This window comes from Ischnura elegans, chromosome X (genome assembly GCF_921293095.1).
Source record: "Ischnura elegans chromosome X, ioIscEleg1.1, whole genome shotgun sequence".
In the NCBI taxonomy this organism is placed as follows: Eukaryota; Metazoa; Arthropoda; class Insecta; order Odonata; family Coenagrionidae; genus Ischnura; species Ischnura elegans.
Genome location: NC_060259.1, coordinates 65,476,244 through 65,491,822, shown reverse-complemented (window position 1 = coordinate 65,491,822; position 15,579 = coordinate 65,476,244). Strand labels below are relative to the sequence as shown.

The 15,579-nt window shown below is 39.2% G+C and overlaps 1 protein-coding gene across 2 annotated transcripts in view; it reads right to left on the bottom strand.

Annotated features, from left to right (window-relative positions):
• Positions 1 to 13,652, bottom strand: part of LOC124171648 (Krueppel-like factor 2) — a 92,920-nt gene extending 79,268 nt beyond the window's left edge. Inside the window, exon 1 of one of the 2 annotated variants that reach the window (XM_046550870.1) lies at positions 13,023 to 13,652. In XM_046550870.1, the coding sequence (XP_046406826.1) occupies positions 13,023 to 13,091 (69 nt within the window). In that variant the 5' untranslated portion in view covers positions 13,092 to 13,652. The remainder of the gene's footprint in view (positions 1 to 13,022) is intronic. The other variant, XM_046550871.1, reaches the window with a different exon arrangement.
• Positions 13,653 to 15,579: the final 1,927 nt, after the last annotated feature.

Below are 15,579 nucleotides of genomic sequence, written 5' to 3'. Positions count from 1 at the left end.
TATTACCTGCGTATAACTTAAGTATTCAGTCCGATGGCGAGGTATCAGCTGAATGCCAGCAAAAAGATAACTCAGATATAATTTTTCAGCAAAAGATAGAAGATTGGGACTAACATTAAACAAGGAAAACATAAGCATAATGAGGTGAAGCAGGTCTGCTGCCTAGGAAGCCGATTAACCAGCGATGGACAAAGTAAGAAAGAAATCTTAAGTGGAATAGCACAGACAAAGAGGGCTTTCTGCACAAAGAAGAATCTTCTTACAGTTGAGGGTACAGGTATAAAAATGAGGAAACAATTCATCAGATACTGCATGTGTAGCATGTTTCTGTATGTGAGCGAAGCTTGGACCTAGACAGCAACAGAGAAATAAACAGAAAAATAAAGTAGAAATGAAAAAACCTCTTCAATGGCAATAACAAAAAATGACCCGCTGTTACCATTAAAAGAAACTTTGTTGCCATGTACCTAAAACTATATAAGAGTATTTCCCGCTCAATTGTCATACTAAATTACTTATGTACGACAGGTTATTAAGGATGTAAAAGAGAAGAAAAAATTCGTCATTATGAAAAGGCTAGCGGGTAGGAGAGGGGAATAGAGAACTGCGTCAAGCCTATTTTAGGATTATTAACTTATGATGATGATTAAATTTAGGCAATGTTATAGACGAGTGAGCGAGGATAGAAGCCAGCACGAAGGAAAGATTGACAGTAATTTATGACCTTATGTTTTCCCGGCGCATCAGGTGCAGATAAGTTTCTCGGGTTTTCCACCGATTAATGCTCTCCATGTCTCCCGGCGTTTCGAGCAGCGACTTGCTGTTCAACCTCAGGGGATCTTATGAATGCCGTATCTCAATATTTGACACGTATGTATGCACCTCATCCATGGTCAGGTGTAACCTGATTGGCAGGAATCATTTCATAAATAACGATTATAGTGCCAAAGCAGTACCTGAATTTAACCTGTGGTGAACCAGTTTTGGTTATTTTTTGATCTCTGAGCATAATATCCTGAAAATAGTTTTCTCGGAAAAAGTTACCCCAATGACTTACATTAACGGTATCTTTGAGATAAAATTTGGCTTTAACCATTTCATCAATCCTTATATAAGCTTATTATAATCTATTAAACCAATAATTTCCAAATAATATCGGATTACGAGTGGACCGAACGCCCTATTAGACTCAGAGCTCTATATAAACCTTATGAGCGGAATAATTTCCGAAGCGATTGTGGGGTCTTACTTTTTGTCGAAAATCTCATTCAATAAGTTGATTTTCCATGCAAGAAATGGAATATATTGTGAAAAGAAATATGCAATGGAGTACTGAAGAAATATATGGGTTTGGAAAAGGTCTGAATTGTGTTTTGTTTTACCATTGAGAAAAGGATGCTGACTCATCAGAATTGGTTGGTAATCTTGAGATTAGGCTGATAAAGCTCTCCACTCAACTTTACTATCTGCTATGCTTTCACGCATATATGTTTCATTTCATTTACACCGCTAATCACTTGAACAGTATGTCTCATGAAAGGCCTTTCTTTGCCGCCCTTTCCTTCCAATTGTTCTTCAATTATCATTGACTTCAGGACGTCAGGTCTTATGATATCGCCAGTGAAGCTGTGCCGTAATATTTTCAGGGTTTTCAAAACACTTTCCGACGAATATACTATTCTACCTTTAATAGGGATAAAATTTAAAAACATTGTTTTACCTTACAAATCACTTTTTCTTCGTCATAACCGCTAGCATCATGTCCAATTTGGCAAACTTAATAGGAGAGAAAAATAAAAAAAATCCATATGCACCACATGTATATATTTTTTAAATGTTTTTGTTTTATATGACTGGGAATTTGGAACTTGTGTATATACTAACAAAGGAAGTAAAGTTTTTTAAGGGAGTTGGCTGGAGATTTTCGTCCAACCGTCAAAAAATCGTCCAACTTGGACATGGTGCCTTTCTGCAGTTAGCAATTCATATACTCCTCGGAAGCACGTGAATCCGCACCAAATCTCTAGCTAATTATCATTACGAATAGTTTTCAGCGATAGGAATAATAGGCTTCTTTCAATTGAGTACGTTCAGTAGTTCATGATTATCGCCTCGTCCAGGGTACTAAGAACCCATGAAATGCGAGGTAGATCAAGGAAAGGAACTGGCCACCCTACACCTAATGTCTTAATTTCACACACCCGTGGCTTAAATTTCGGGGTGAGCTCTACCCTTACCTATCCAAACAAATCTTCGAGTTGAATCACTGAGTGTGTAAAAAGGTTCAGAGAAATTAAAGTTACCCACGGTTTTATAGATGACTCTTGACATAATATTATTTCACGTAATTCCTCAAATTGCGGATTCTCTCCGATGTAGGAAGAGTTTGATATGCTCACGGGCGATACTCATTGTTTCTTTTTCACTTATAACTTCCAGGAAAATGCTTTTTCGGAAGTTTGATTCACTTTTCTTACTTTCATTCTGTCATCAGCAGTGGCAAATAATAATTATTGTTGGCTATTTTGGTAAACTGTACCAGTCAATGATATTCAACGAAAAAGCGAGAAATGTAAGCGACATTGCTTCACCTGTGACTAACACTGAAAAATTCGACGTGCAATCACTTTTTTATGATCACCTGTTGGCAGTGGCGCAGCGATAAACCCACCCCCTCCCCCAGAGCTCAGAGAAATTTTAAAGTTTAATCCATTTTACTGAATGGATTAGTATTACTTTAAGGATAGTGTTAGGATTAATCAAATATCCCTCAGATAGCCGTAAAACTCGCCATTTTGAATCATTAATCTTAAAATTTTTTCTGGTGCAGGGCCCCCCAACTCCCACTTACCCTGGAGGGTATGCAATACCCCCTCACCCCGAAGTATTAATTGCGCCTAAAACCCCACTTGCCTTAATTCTTAGCTGCGCAGCTGCCTGTTGGTGGCTTAATTGAAAGTGCAGCAAACCTTAAGTAAAATACCTCACACTTCTAAATAATGATATGTTGGTGGGTAAATGATGTGAGTGAAACACAATCCTTTGACGAAATTATTCTTTGCTAATGTAATAATGTGTCCAACTGATTCAGGCGTGATACAGTAGAATTTTTACATAATAATATGAAAGGTAGTTACACTAGTCCATAATATTTTAATGCTTAGAGCGCGTTTCGGCTCAGAGAGCCATCTCCTGGTGCAAGAAGTCTAGTACCAGATGATGGCTATGTGAGCCGAAACGCGAAGTACTCGTTATATTATTGTGGAAAAGTGGAACTGGCTTTTATTTCAATCCAATAATGGTTGGCGTAGCTGATATCAATTCAGGGTATCGGGATACAGGGGCAAATTAAAATAGCTGTATTAAAAGTACCGGCATACCGAGGGTCAGAAAAACTAATTTCCTAGAAAATAGAAACTGAAGTATTGAGAGTACAGTTCGAGGGACAGAAATTCTTCACAGGAGAGATCTTTTAAGGACTACCATTCGATCTCTGACTATTACTCACCTAATAAAAGCTATGAGATAGATTATTGGACTTCAAAGTAAGCGATGATAGTTGGCTCTTCGATGTTTCAGGGAAATATTCTTGAAGATAAGCAGCAGGCAAGATATAAAGTATTTCGGAAGTACGTGATGGATGAAGAACTAATAAGACCATCCTTCATTTCTATAAGCAAGTTTTAAGATCCTATTCGCTTGTATAGCGTGTATAGTAGGGAAGGCTCATTTTCTCGTTTCTATTCCTTATATTTATAAAATGTTTTATATAGGCTGTTAGCAATAGACTTTGTCTAGGAGACACCTAGGCACGATTACTAAGAATAATAGTGAAAAATACTTGCTAAGTTAAAGCAGAGTAAAAGATAATCCCTTCTAATGTCCCTTCCCCAAAGAATGAAAAATATGTATAGCTTTACACAGGTTAGGACATACCGCACACCAAAAACAGTAGTAGAATACCATGACGATGAAGATGAAAGTGTAAACGTAGGTAAGCTAGTTGATGCGCTCATGCCAGGAATTGATTGCGAACAAAATATCTCCTATATATTAAAGGTTTCAGCATGCCTTTAGCTCCTCCGAGCGTTCTCAACTATATCTCAAATCACAGACATGGTGTCAAATACTCATTTTAAATCGAACGAATTAGAATATTTGTGAGAAACCTAGACCGATGATGACTGCCATTAGCTTCAATTTAATGAATTTTGAGGATCAATTTTCGTAACTACGTAATTACCAGTCTCATATCGATTAAGTCTGCCCATAGAAAACAATCATCAACATATAGCCATTGAAATAAAAAAATAAAACAAAGGCCAGTAATTTTTCGGGATAAAAATTAAAACCTTGAATAGTATACATTAAAATCATCGGAATTTCAGAGTTCATCGGTGTAACTGGATAGCACAGCCAGGGGGAATACCTGAGTGACTGAAGAGTACTCAAATATTGGTGAGATACGTGTCCAACTTTGAGTAAGTGAAATTGAATAATAACCCCTGAACGTATAAATACTCCCGGAGTGTATATACAGGGTAGTAGTGATCTGAACTTGGCGCTGTGACATATTATTGGAAACCAAAGGTTCCTATTCAATCAAAAATCGGCGTGTCAAGTGGTGGGAGTATTTTAGAGCAAATAAGTTAACTTTGAATAGTATGCATGATTTATGGCCCATTACGAAGACTAGAAATCTTCAAACAGTTCGTACAGTGGACCGGAAACACTGTATAGCAAAACAATTGAAAGAGTGAGGGATAAATGCATGGTGAAGAGCAGTGGCGTAACTATGAGGGGATAGATACCCCCCCAAAGCCTCATAGGTTTAAAAAACATATTTGAAACTATTGTCTAGTTTTGGCATATAATTACTGCATCAGCTTAAAATTACATTTGAAGTGCCAAAATGATCATCATCATCATCATCATCACTGGTCAACAATCCTAGGATTGGTTTGACGCAGCTCTCCACTCAGTTCTCCTATCAGCTAATCTTTTCACACCTACGCATTTCTTCTCTTTCACATCTCTCTTTACTTGTTCCATATATTTTGTTCGAGGTCTTCCTTTTCCATTCTTGCCTTCCACTTGTCCTTCGACGATTGTCTTCATCAGGCCATCATGTCTCAAGATGTGGCCTATAAGGTTGTTCCGTCTTCTTATTAAGGTTTTCATGAGGCTTCTCTTCTCTCCTACCCTTCTTAGGACTTCCTCGTTACTAAAATGATGTAAAATTTATTTCCAGGCATGGCATTTTTCAAAAATTTTGCCGAGCCTAGGATGTGACCCCCATCGCCTGAAGAGGGGTTACACTCCAGGCTCCCTCTCCCCCCCTCAAAGCATATTCCTAGTTACGCCACTGGTGAAGAGACAAATCCCACTTCTTATTTTTGTACCTTCTTAAAGCAGCGATTGAAATTATGACACTGAAAGATAAGTGTAAATCCTAAACGTTGTGATAACTCTGGGAAATACACCAAATCATGCCTCATCGAACTCGCTGAAATTGTGAAAAAACATGCATATCTTATGTAAGCATTCAAACCTTCATTTTTTTCGGAGAAATTCTATGACAAGGTAGGTGTTTTTATTTGCTTTAAGGCGATAATGTTTGTGGCCACGTCAAATAAATGCACGTATGAAAGTTTAAAGCTAGAAATTGCGGAATACGTGATAATGTCAGGGCTTTCCTACTGTGAAGGGTGACACGTAGCAGTTTAGAAGTTTTAGCTACGGCTTCAAATGAAATGTATTGGAATCGTCACCAAGCATTCATTGTTTCTATCACGGCAATCGATAGATACCTGAGTAAAGGTCATGGGGTAATTAATTGCAGCGAGGGCAAAAGTCAACGTGTAGCATGTGAAAACATAGAAAATAGAATGTGAGAGCATAGAAAACGGTGGAAACAATAGGCAAACTACTGAATTGTGCAAGGGCGGAAATTAAACTTGCACCTCAGGAAAATTTATCTCTCTCCATCCGTTTCTTGAACTTACTTCAACCCCGAGAGCGCAGAAGAGACTGGAATTGGAGAAATCAGTCTTAGCCGTAAAAAAAGAGGGTGAGTTCTTCTACTGCCACTGTAAACTCGTGAATGGTAATGGAAATACACTGTAGGTGATCGTTTTGGAGTGTCCTATTGCTCTCTCGATATAATGTTCAATCCTTCGCTTTTTTACTCGATTTTAAACTTTTTATTTGCATGACCATGGAAGAAACCCTTTTTTTTAGCATTTCTTCACGATTTTTGCTGTTCAAACACCGATCTAGGTTTCAAAGGGAGGCCATAATTTTCAAGCTGCCAAATACCAGCAAAGTACCGGTGTGCTTACATTTATATGTCAGTTGGAGTGGGGGAAAGAAAAGTCTAGGGTAGGGGTGGGGTCGGTGAGGAACAGGCATTGAATGTTCTATATACGACATAAACTTACTAGCCAAGTACTGAAAAGTCAACTAAAATCAAACAGAAAATCATGCCTAATGGCAAAAATGATCAGAATGGTTGGGCTGAAGGGTATGGAATGGTGGTTCACGTAGGAATATGCCAGTTCACATAAAGTTCTTATCATACGCCAGTCGGTACAGTCATAATGGGAAAGTAACGATTATTTTCAAAATTCAATGAGTATATTAAAAGTAATATTTACATTTTTCAAATTTAGCGATTACCAGTAAAAATTACCTGAATTGTAGTCGTTGCGCTAACCGAGTTACTTCTACTAAGTCACTCCCGGTCTGGTTACAAGCTAGGATCATGTAAATAATAGATGTGTTTCTAGGGAAAAATTTGGATACCAACATAAGCATATTTCTAACATTAAAAAATCGGGTTTTTGAAATAGGAGAGGGTAGAGCTCATTCAGAACGAATCGAGAGGCATGGAAATTTCACACATTCAGAGTAGGGTTGGCTGTTTCCTTTCCCTGGGCCACATTACATTTGGAAGATTTTGACTAGGGGTTTTCGAGGGCTTCAATGGGTATTCAAAACCGGGACCGATCGGTCAGAGTCCAAACGCTCAGCCCGTTAGGGTATTACCCTCCCTGATGCCACCAAAAGAGTAAAATTATAAAGAGTCTAGGCTGAGACCAATTTTGAGGCAATGGTAAGGCTAAAATTGAAATACCCAACTTGAGTTTTATTGCCACAGAGTAGGAAAAAGTTGGTAAAATGAATTCATACCCAAACGTAGAATTTATTCCAATTCATATATCTCCTATCCTTCTTGATATTCAGGCTAAATGTAAAAATGTGAATGAAAGTTTCAATGGAAATAAACCATGGTGATGTGGATACATGGATGCTAAACGATCGAGCCCAGTAGCCGCTGGAGGCTCGGATGCTGTGTGATAGGATTAAACTGCTTGCACGATTTAGAATCGATATCTTTCAGAGCGATTCGTAGAATATTATCTTAGAGCTCCACTATGTTTACATGTCCGACCGAAACGATAAATTAATGAAGATATTTTGCCGAACGAATCGGTGTAGGAATTCATTTTTTCCCAAAGAAATAAAGGACTTTAATAAATGCTTGGCGAAACTTACGAGCATTTCTTTTTTCTGGGACCGCCTGATGTCCTATTGGGGCGGTTTGCGGGGTATGTAGTTGTAGGCAAAAAGAGAACAGTTTTTCTACATTCCTATAGGTTTTCTCTGGTCAAAGTTCCCTGAAGATATCTGCTGGAATGATGGAGGAACTGTTGCGTTAAATACAACTACGGAGCGGTTAAACAAAAAAAATGCGGCCTGCATTTGTTCAAATCCCTATGTAAACAAAGTCACCGCTAAAAGCAAACACGCCTCCTTTGGAATCAACACATCATCCCAGACGCGGAAAGGTCGATAAGGGGCAGGTCTCGGATCACGTGACCTGGGATTTATCCATCACCATTTTGGCAGCATGAGCAGAAGCCGAAATCTTTCTTTACCATCAAAACTGGATTAAGTATCTCAATGAAAGCAGGCTGTATCAAAGCCGTTGTGGGATATGCCGAATTTCTACGAATTTTGGATGATGTTTCTCTAAACCCTTCGAATGAACGAAACTATCCATCCATTATCGTCTACTGCAAAATGTCATATTATGAAGGAAAAATGTTAAATAACAGTAGATGATGAGCACAAGGTCTTGATACACAAACGTATAAAATCGTTACAGGCTCGATTTTGTGGAAGTTCGACATATCCATGATAAAAGAACACAAATGGTAATTTACACACTTTCAATACAAAACTCAACAACCGATTCAACACATTGTGAAATGAAAAATAAAACAATGTTGTAAAACCATGGTCGGTTGTTGAGTTAAATGCATAAAATAGAGAGAGATGAATGAGATAAATAGCATAAAAGTGTGGAAATTACCAGTTGTGCTATTTTATCATTGATACACAAAGTTTAACGGATACAATTGTGTTTATGTGAGTGATAAAAAATATTATACTTTCAGTTCAAGTATGTAAAACCTTTCCCAATTTGTTAGATCGTTTACACTTTTGTATCATTCCAAATTTTAACAGACATCTAAATTAAGTTATTTTATGCAGTCCAAGCAGTTTACCGGAGAAATATAATAATTTAGCTTATACAGATAGGAAAGGAATCAGCAAGAAAAAAGTCTGCCGATTAATTTGCTATTCATGGGACATTTCACTTATCAAACCCTAATTTCTCCTTTTGCATTGCAATTATTATGAAAGGCAGCTTCCTAGAACGATAAAATTCTAAAGTTCCTAATAAAAACAACGCTTCAATTTACCCATGAACACTATTCTATTACCCTCCCATACCCGCCAACTGAACACCATTCCTATCACTGCAGACTTGAGCAGCCACTGTTACCCTCAGAGCTAACTTCATCCTCACTCTTTGTCTTTCCCCTATCCTCTCCAGCAGCTTTCTCTCATTTTTCACCAGTTTTGGATCTTTCTCGCTGCCTTTTTCCGTCCACATTACCTCCTTTTTTCTACTTCTACCTTCCAGTCCCTGCAACGTCTGCTAAACCCAACTGTATTAGGTAAGGTAAGGTGGTACAACGTGATGAGTAAAAACTACTATTTGTACTGCCCACTTCATAATGATGAAAATTAGCTGGCTACAACGCGGTTCGACGGATTGTGCCATCGTTAAGTCAATTAGATAACAAGATATTATCAATATTAAGGTGGATATTATTATTTAGTTGACCTGAAAATTACGCTACACGTCCATATGCGTAGTAGCTAATTAGAATTCACCTTAAAAAAGATGTAAGTAAAAAATTTTGAATAGCTTGCATTCCTTCTGCTAATTTTCAACTTCTTTTTTCAACGTCCAGGTTTCTGAACCGTAAGTAGTAACGCTCCATTTCTTACTTCTTGTTAATCTTTTCTTGAAGTAGGTACTTACGCAAGGATCCTCTCATAGAAGGATACATTGTAATACAAAACGAACGGAATGACAATGGGACTGTATTTAACAATTTTTTACGGGTCTGAAGGGGGCTCGTGTCCCCTTGCACCCCCTAGATCCGCCTATGCTCTTTTTCCAATTTGGCTCTATCATAGCATTCATTTCTACGGGGAAAGCGGAAAGTAAGTGCTATTTCAGAAGAACTAGGCTTCAGTTTACTGACGCGTTAGACATTAATGAAGCTCAACGTTAAGATAGGGTAATTTTTAAATTTCAAAAACTTAAAAGGAAATGAAATAAAATAAAATGAAATAAAATCACTATGTTTTATTCCACACTTTATTTTAAATCGTACGACCCGGGTTTCAACATCTAGTGTTATCACCTGATGATAACACTAGATGTTGAAACCCGGGTCGTACGATTTAAAATAAAGTGTGGAATAAAACATAGTGATTTTATTTCATTTAACATGAAGCAATTCCACAAAGTAACACCTGAGACCGTGTCTTATACTTAAAAGGAATTTGAATAACGTTATGTAATATTTTGCGCGGAAGTAATGAATTCACGTAGAGAATTATGCACACTATTAAGTAACCGCCTAAAAAAATAATGAGATTCTCAGCTTATTTCCATGCACTCAATTTTGAATATAAAAACATGTTTCAAGATAAGATTTTTTCCATCCGGAAAATCTCTGTTTTATGCAATAATTATTATTAATTATGAATATATCATTCAATTATTCTGTTATCATATTTTTCTTGAATTGTATTTATCAACGTCAGCTCTTTTCTCTATAGGAAATCTAAAAACAAAAATTACAATGGTAAAATTAATTCTTTTCATCCTACTCCAACGATGTCAAAAGATTGAAGGCCCAATGTTAGCTGTGCAGGATGAAATTGAACAACAATCACCTTTTATCACATCTGAGAAGAATACTATACCACTAAATTCCTGCATCAATATTTCGTTTGATTCATAGGGAGGAACAATTTTACTGAATACACAGTCGTATGTGTAATTGCAAATTTATTTACACAGATTGATTCACGTATGTGTCGTATGCAAAAGAAATATCCAATATTTTTGATTTTTATGTAGCATGTGTCGTGTGATTTTGACGTTTATATTTTTCTGGATAACCTATCCCGTGTTTAAAAACATTTTTCTATGGCATGAGTTCTTTCTATGCCAAAAGAGAACATGTACCATAAAGAATGAGCCAAAGGAATCTGATTGCTATCCCCAGGCTCATCTGATTACCCGAAATGTCAATAGTACATGTGTACTGACGCTGAGTAGAAAAATTGCAAATCATCGTTGAAACTTTGATAGACATTTTTCATGGGTTCATGTAACTGTCAAAATGCAGAGACTCCTTCCATTACCAAGTACGTTCCTTATTTTTCTCCGCAATATCGATATCCTTACTAAGCGGGCAACACCAATAAATTTTCATCCTGAGCAATAATTGAAGCGCTGACATGGGAAAGGTAATAAGTAACAAAATTAAAAAAATTCTTTTCATGGAGAAGGTAGCACACTTACATGCGAATGGCATTGGACAAGGTAAAAAGTCAATTGGCACAATATATCAGTTGCTGCGATTGAAGCGGTTTGTACACTAAGATATGCTTCATAATGTTGGCAAACCTCTTTCTTTCGTCTCCTGAAAAAATCAAATTTAGTAACTTTCTACCTTTGCCATGTCAACGCTTCAATTCATAATTTATAGTAGATTTTACCTTTAACTTAACTTATCGAAAATAAAATTCGAGTCACTCTTTTTTTTGGAAAGGGAGTGCATCTAATTGCATGAAAATGTGAGGAAAGTGGGATGTATGCAATTTCTACTGCAGTTATTCTCAGGTAGATTTGGTGGCAATAAAACTTACAGATTGAAGGAAAGATAAACATATGACAGTATCAAAGCAGAAAAACTAAAACGATTGCAACTATAATACATATTGCGTGAAGTAAACTTCTCCATGGCATTGTTTGGATCTAAAATGAAGGAGCCAAAATAAGTTGTCAATGTGCATCAGCAGTGGCGTAACTATGGGGGGATGAGGGGGTAGGTATCCCAAAGCATCGGAGAATTAAAAAAAATATATTTAAAACTATTGCTTAGTGTTGACATCTAATAACTGTATCTGCTTAAATTGTATTTCCGGGCATGCCATTTTTAAAAAATTTTCCCGGACCCCCCATTACCTGGGAGGGGGGTCGCTATCCAAGGCCATCCCATCCCCCCCAAAACATATCCCTAGTTACGCCACCTTGCATAAGCAAATATATGTCCTTAAAAATGTGAAAGAACCATTCAAAAAATGACTAATAGAAACTTTCCTATCAAGTCATGACAGTGACGCCAACTCCATGGGGCCTGAGGGGGCCCGAGCCCCCTCTCAAAATTCGTTATGTGGGGGAGGAAAAGAAGTGTCAGGCTTGCCGATTTTCCCCGGGGTGTTAAGTTATCGAGAGTCGAGTTTTAAATGTTGATCTTATGACTTCTAAAATGCTTAAAAAACTTTAAAACTCGCTATTCATAAAATTTCCCGGGGCGAAACACTAGTATGGGCCCGCCCAATATTTTTTATAAACCGGCAGCCCTTAGTCATGAGCAGGTATAAGGAGTATGCAATGGGTGGTAATTAATGACAAAGTCTGTAATTAAATGTATTTGGAACACCATTCATCTCATCCAGATGATGTAAAACATTTGTGATAACCCTTAACTGAACTAAAGCCGTATTTAAACATTTGGTAGTGCGGAAAGTGTTCTTGGCGGAATATTTGTGTCAATGAGGGAATTCTCGATAGGAAATATGAAAAACTTTAACAAGAATTCCAGTTCAAAACTTTTTATGAATTCGTGGTGACATCCAATTAGACATGGCGGTCTGAAACTCCTTACGGCGAAAAAGACACAAAATCTCGGTCTGCTTCATTAACATACATTCATCTTTAGTCTTAAGTTACATATATACCACGGAAAATTTTGGATTTTCCAAAAATTTATAGAAAGCATTCATATTTTAGTGAAACAGAAGGATGCTCATTTCACTGACTTCTATTTGTCGAGTATTATTATAACATTAGCAGTTCGCGCAATTAATAAAAATTTAGCGACGTGGCCTTCAATTTAATTCAGGAGCATATTAAGCTACTACAATTGCGTCCAAATATTGTTGAGATTTAACTGTTGGTGCATAAAGAGAAGAAAGTGGTAAACATTCACTATAGGGTGAGAGAAACTACGACCCCAGCTATATTAGTATATAGCGCTGCATAGCGTGAGACTCATAGCGTAGGACACATGGCTCATCGACAAGACAGGAAAACAAGTGATATTTGCATCAATAATATTGCTAGGAGAATTAGCGGGAATCTACATGATATAGGTAAACGATAATAAAAATGCCAGTATGTTTACTCGTACTGCCTTCCAACTTAATGATAATAAGGAGCAAGACAGGTACCAGCATTTACTGAGAAAATTCTCAGAAAACGTACCATGCTACTTTGCCAATCATTTATGAAGACCTTGTAAATTTTTCAAGTTCGCGCAATGGTACTTGCGGTGGCAGTAACACACCGTAAAACTCACCGCGTCCGTCATGTTCTCGCGCAGCGGCGGCCGATGACACCTTGGCTTTCCACCCGCCACCACCGGCATCCGCCCTCGCACACGACCGGCAAATCCTCCCGCCACGACGGGCTTCTACCCACGGCCTCGACCGGCAAATCCCTCCGCCACCACGGGCCTCTTCCGATGACCTCGACCGGCCAATCCTCCGGCCACCTCCGGCGTCAGGCGAGGAGCTCGTGCGGCTAATCCACTCTCCACAACCGGCCACTTCTCACCAATCACCCGGAAAATCCTTTCGCCACTACCGGCCGCTGGCGAGGAAGCAACCCCGTGGATCCTCTCCCTAACTACGGTCACTGTCTTGAGACTCGACCGGAAAATCCTGTTGCTACCATGGGCCTCTGTCCACAGCCACGCCCCCACTATCCTATTGCCACCACCGGCCGCTGCCGGGGCCTTCACCCGTTAAATCCTACCGCCACCACCGGCCTCTGTCCGTGGTTTCGTCGGCACAATCCTGACGGTACCTCCAAGGGCCTCTTCCGGCCGATCCCCGTGCCAACAGCGGCGTGTGCCGCGGACGTCCCCCCGCTAGTCCCCTCGCCGGCAGCAACAGCAGGATCGGCGGCCGATCACGGTTCTCGCACTGGCCCCCTCGCTGCCACGGTTGTGCGCGGACGCGGGGACGGTCGGGGGCGCGGAGCGGGGCGCCGCCTCCCACTCGCAGAGGCCGCTGGGAGCGGGGCGGGCGGCCAATGGCTGCGCTCGCCCCTCCCCCTCGCGGCCCCGCCCACACTTCGTCCCGCGCGGCCGGAGCTATCGATGCCTCTTGTCTCGATTTTTCCGATTGTTCCGACCCACGATACGGATGGCAGGTATCGATTCTTTCGTTGCTTGACTGTTTGTCGGTGTTTTACCGATTCCTGATGAAGTCCTGATACCTGTTTGTCTATCAATTTGCATCAGTACACAGAAAATCTGAGGTTATTGACAGTTGAAGGTGATTTTTGGCCATGACTTGCCGATAATTTACGGCGCATTAATTTAGTCCTGCCCAGGGTCGGTCAGGGATGATTGGGGGCCCTAAGCTGGGGCTCATTACGGTGCCCTCCTTACCGGAAGATTCGGGGGTCCTCCCCCCGGAAAATATTAGGAAATAGGTTGTCCGGAAATGGATTTTGACGCTATTCTGGCTCTTAAAAACCAGTTAAAAGTCAGCAAGAAAATAGCAATTTCGTAGGAAAAAATACTGTAAAAGGTGAGCATTTCATAGTTTATAGGATTTAATAATGCATTATGGTTGCATAATATTATTTATTTAGTTAATATGTTCCTAGAAACTGCACTGAAATGTAAAAAAAAATTCTAAAATAGCCTCTCCGAATAGATCTTTCATAAAAGCATCAGGTTCTTATTATTCTTCTGACGCCTTTAATTTATTTATTTTTTACATGTCCTTTTTACACTGAGTGTGTTGTAAATAAAGCAACTAATGAAAATGTAGATGGCATAACTGCAAAAAACTTTGGTTCAACAAGTTGGAGCCTTTTTATTACACCTTTCTAATACGGTCCCCGATGGCTCCACACGGGAGCGCTGTGGGGGGCCCTCAGCGATCGCCGACCAACCGACTTGGCTAGACCACCTCTGATCCTACCTTCCTCTTAGGGACCTTATGACCCCAGCGCTTAGAAAAATTTGAATAACTTTTTGACAGTCACACTTTTTGCTTCATATCTTAAGAATGCTCATACATTGACTCCATTCTTTTTTCCAATATTATCCTTAAAGTTTTGGAAAAACTCTCTTGTGTTGAGGTCACTTACAACCTCAATAGGGTAGTTTCCTTCATCAAAGACAACGAAAAGCATTGATTGTGATTCGTTACCCACAATTAGTGTATTCAAAATATACAAATTATTTCGTTTTAGAAATAGCGGTTTAGACGAATGGCAATGGTCCATTTTTATCCTCATTTGAAAAGGGCCAGATTGGCGCCCATGCGATGCCACTCCACGTGACGTCACAGGGACCTAGTTTCTATACGAGTAGATAGGAGTTATACATCGTCTGAGGTTACCAATGCATGCATGAGGCGTAGAGCTCAGGGAAACATGTCTTAATAATCACTTATTAAAACTGGCTAAGGTCGGAAAGTTTTCTTCATTTGATAAGGTATTAATAATCCTTATTTAAGACAAGCGCTACCAGCCAGCAGGGTAATCAGCTACCCACTAGCAGCCTGCGTGGTATCAGCGCTAAGCCTCGCCTCAAGGTCACCTCACAGGGGGGCAGCGGGAACCAGAAATAAGTCTCACGGAGAGATTTCCCGGCATTCATACTTTCTCACTTTTCATTTAATCGCGAAAAATAGATATCGTCATTTAAAAATCTAAATGCGTGAAATACGTACTCCAGGTGTAATAATCTTTTGATTTCGGCAATAAAAAAATAATAGGAAACCACCCTATTGGGGCATGTTTTACGTATATTTTCCCATGCATTAGTTTCTCACCGATGCATATGGAATATTTGAATAATTTATCGTGATTCTTCTTGAAATATTGGAATACTT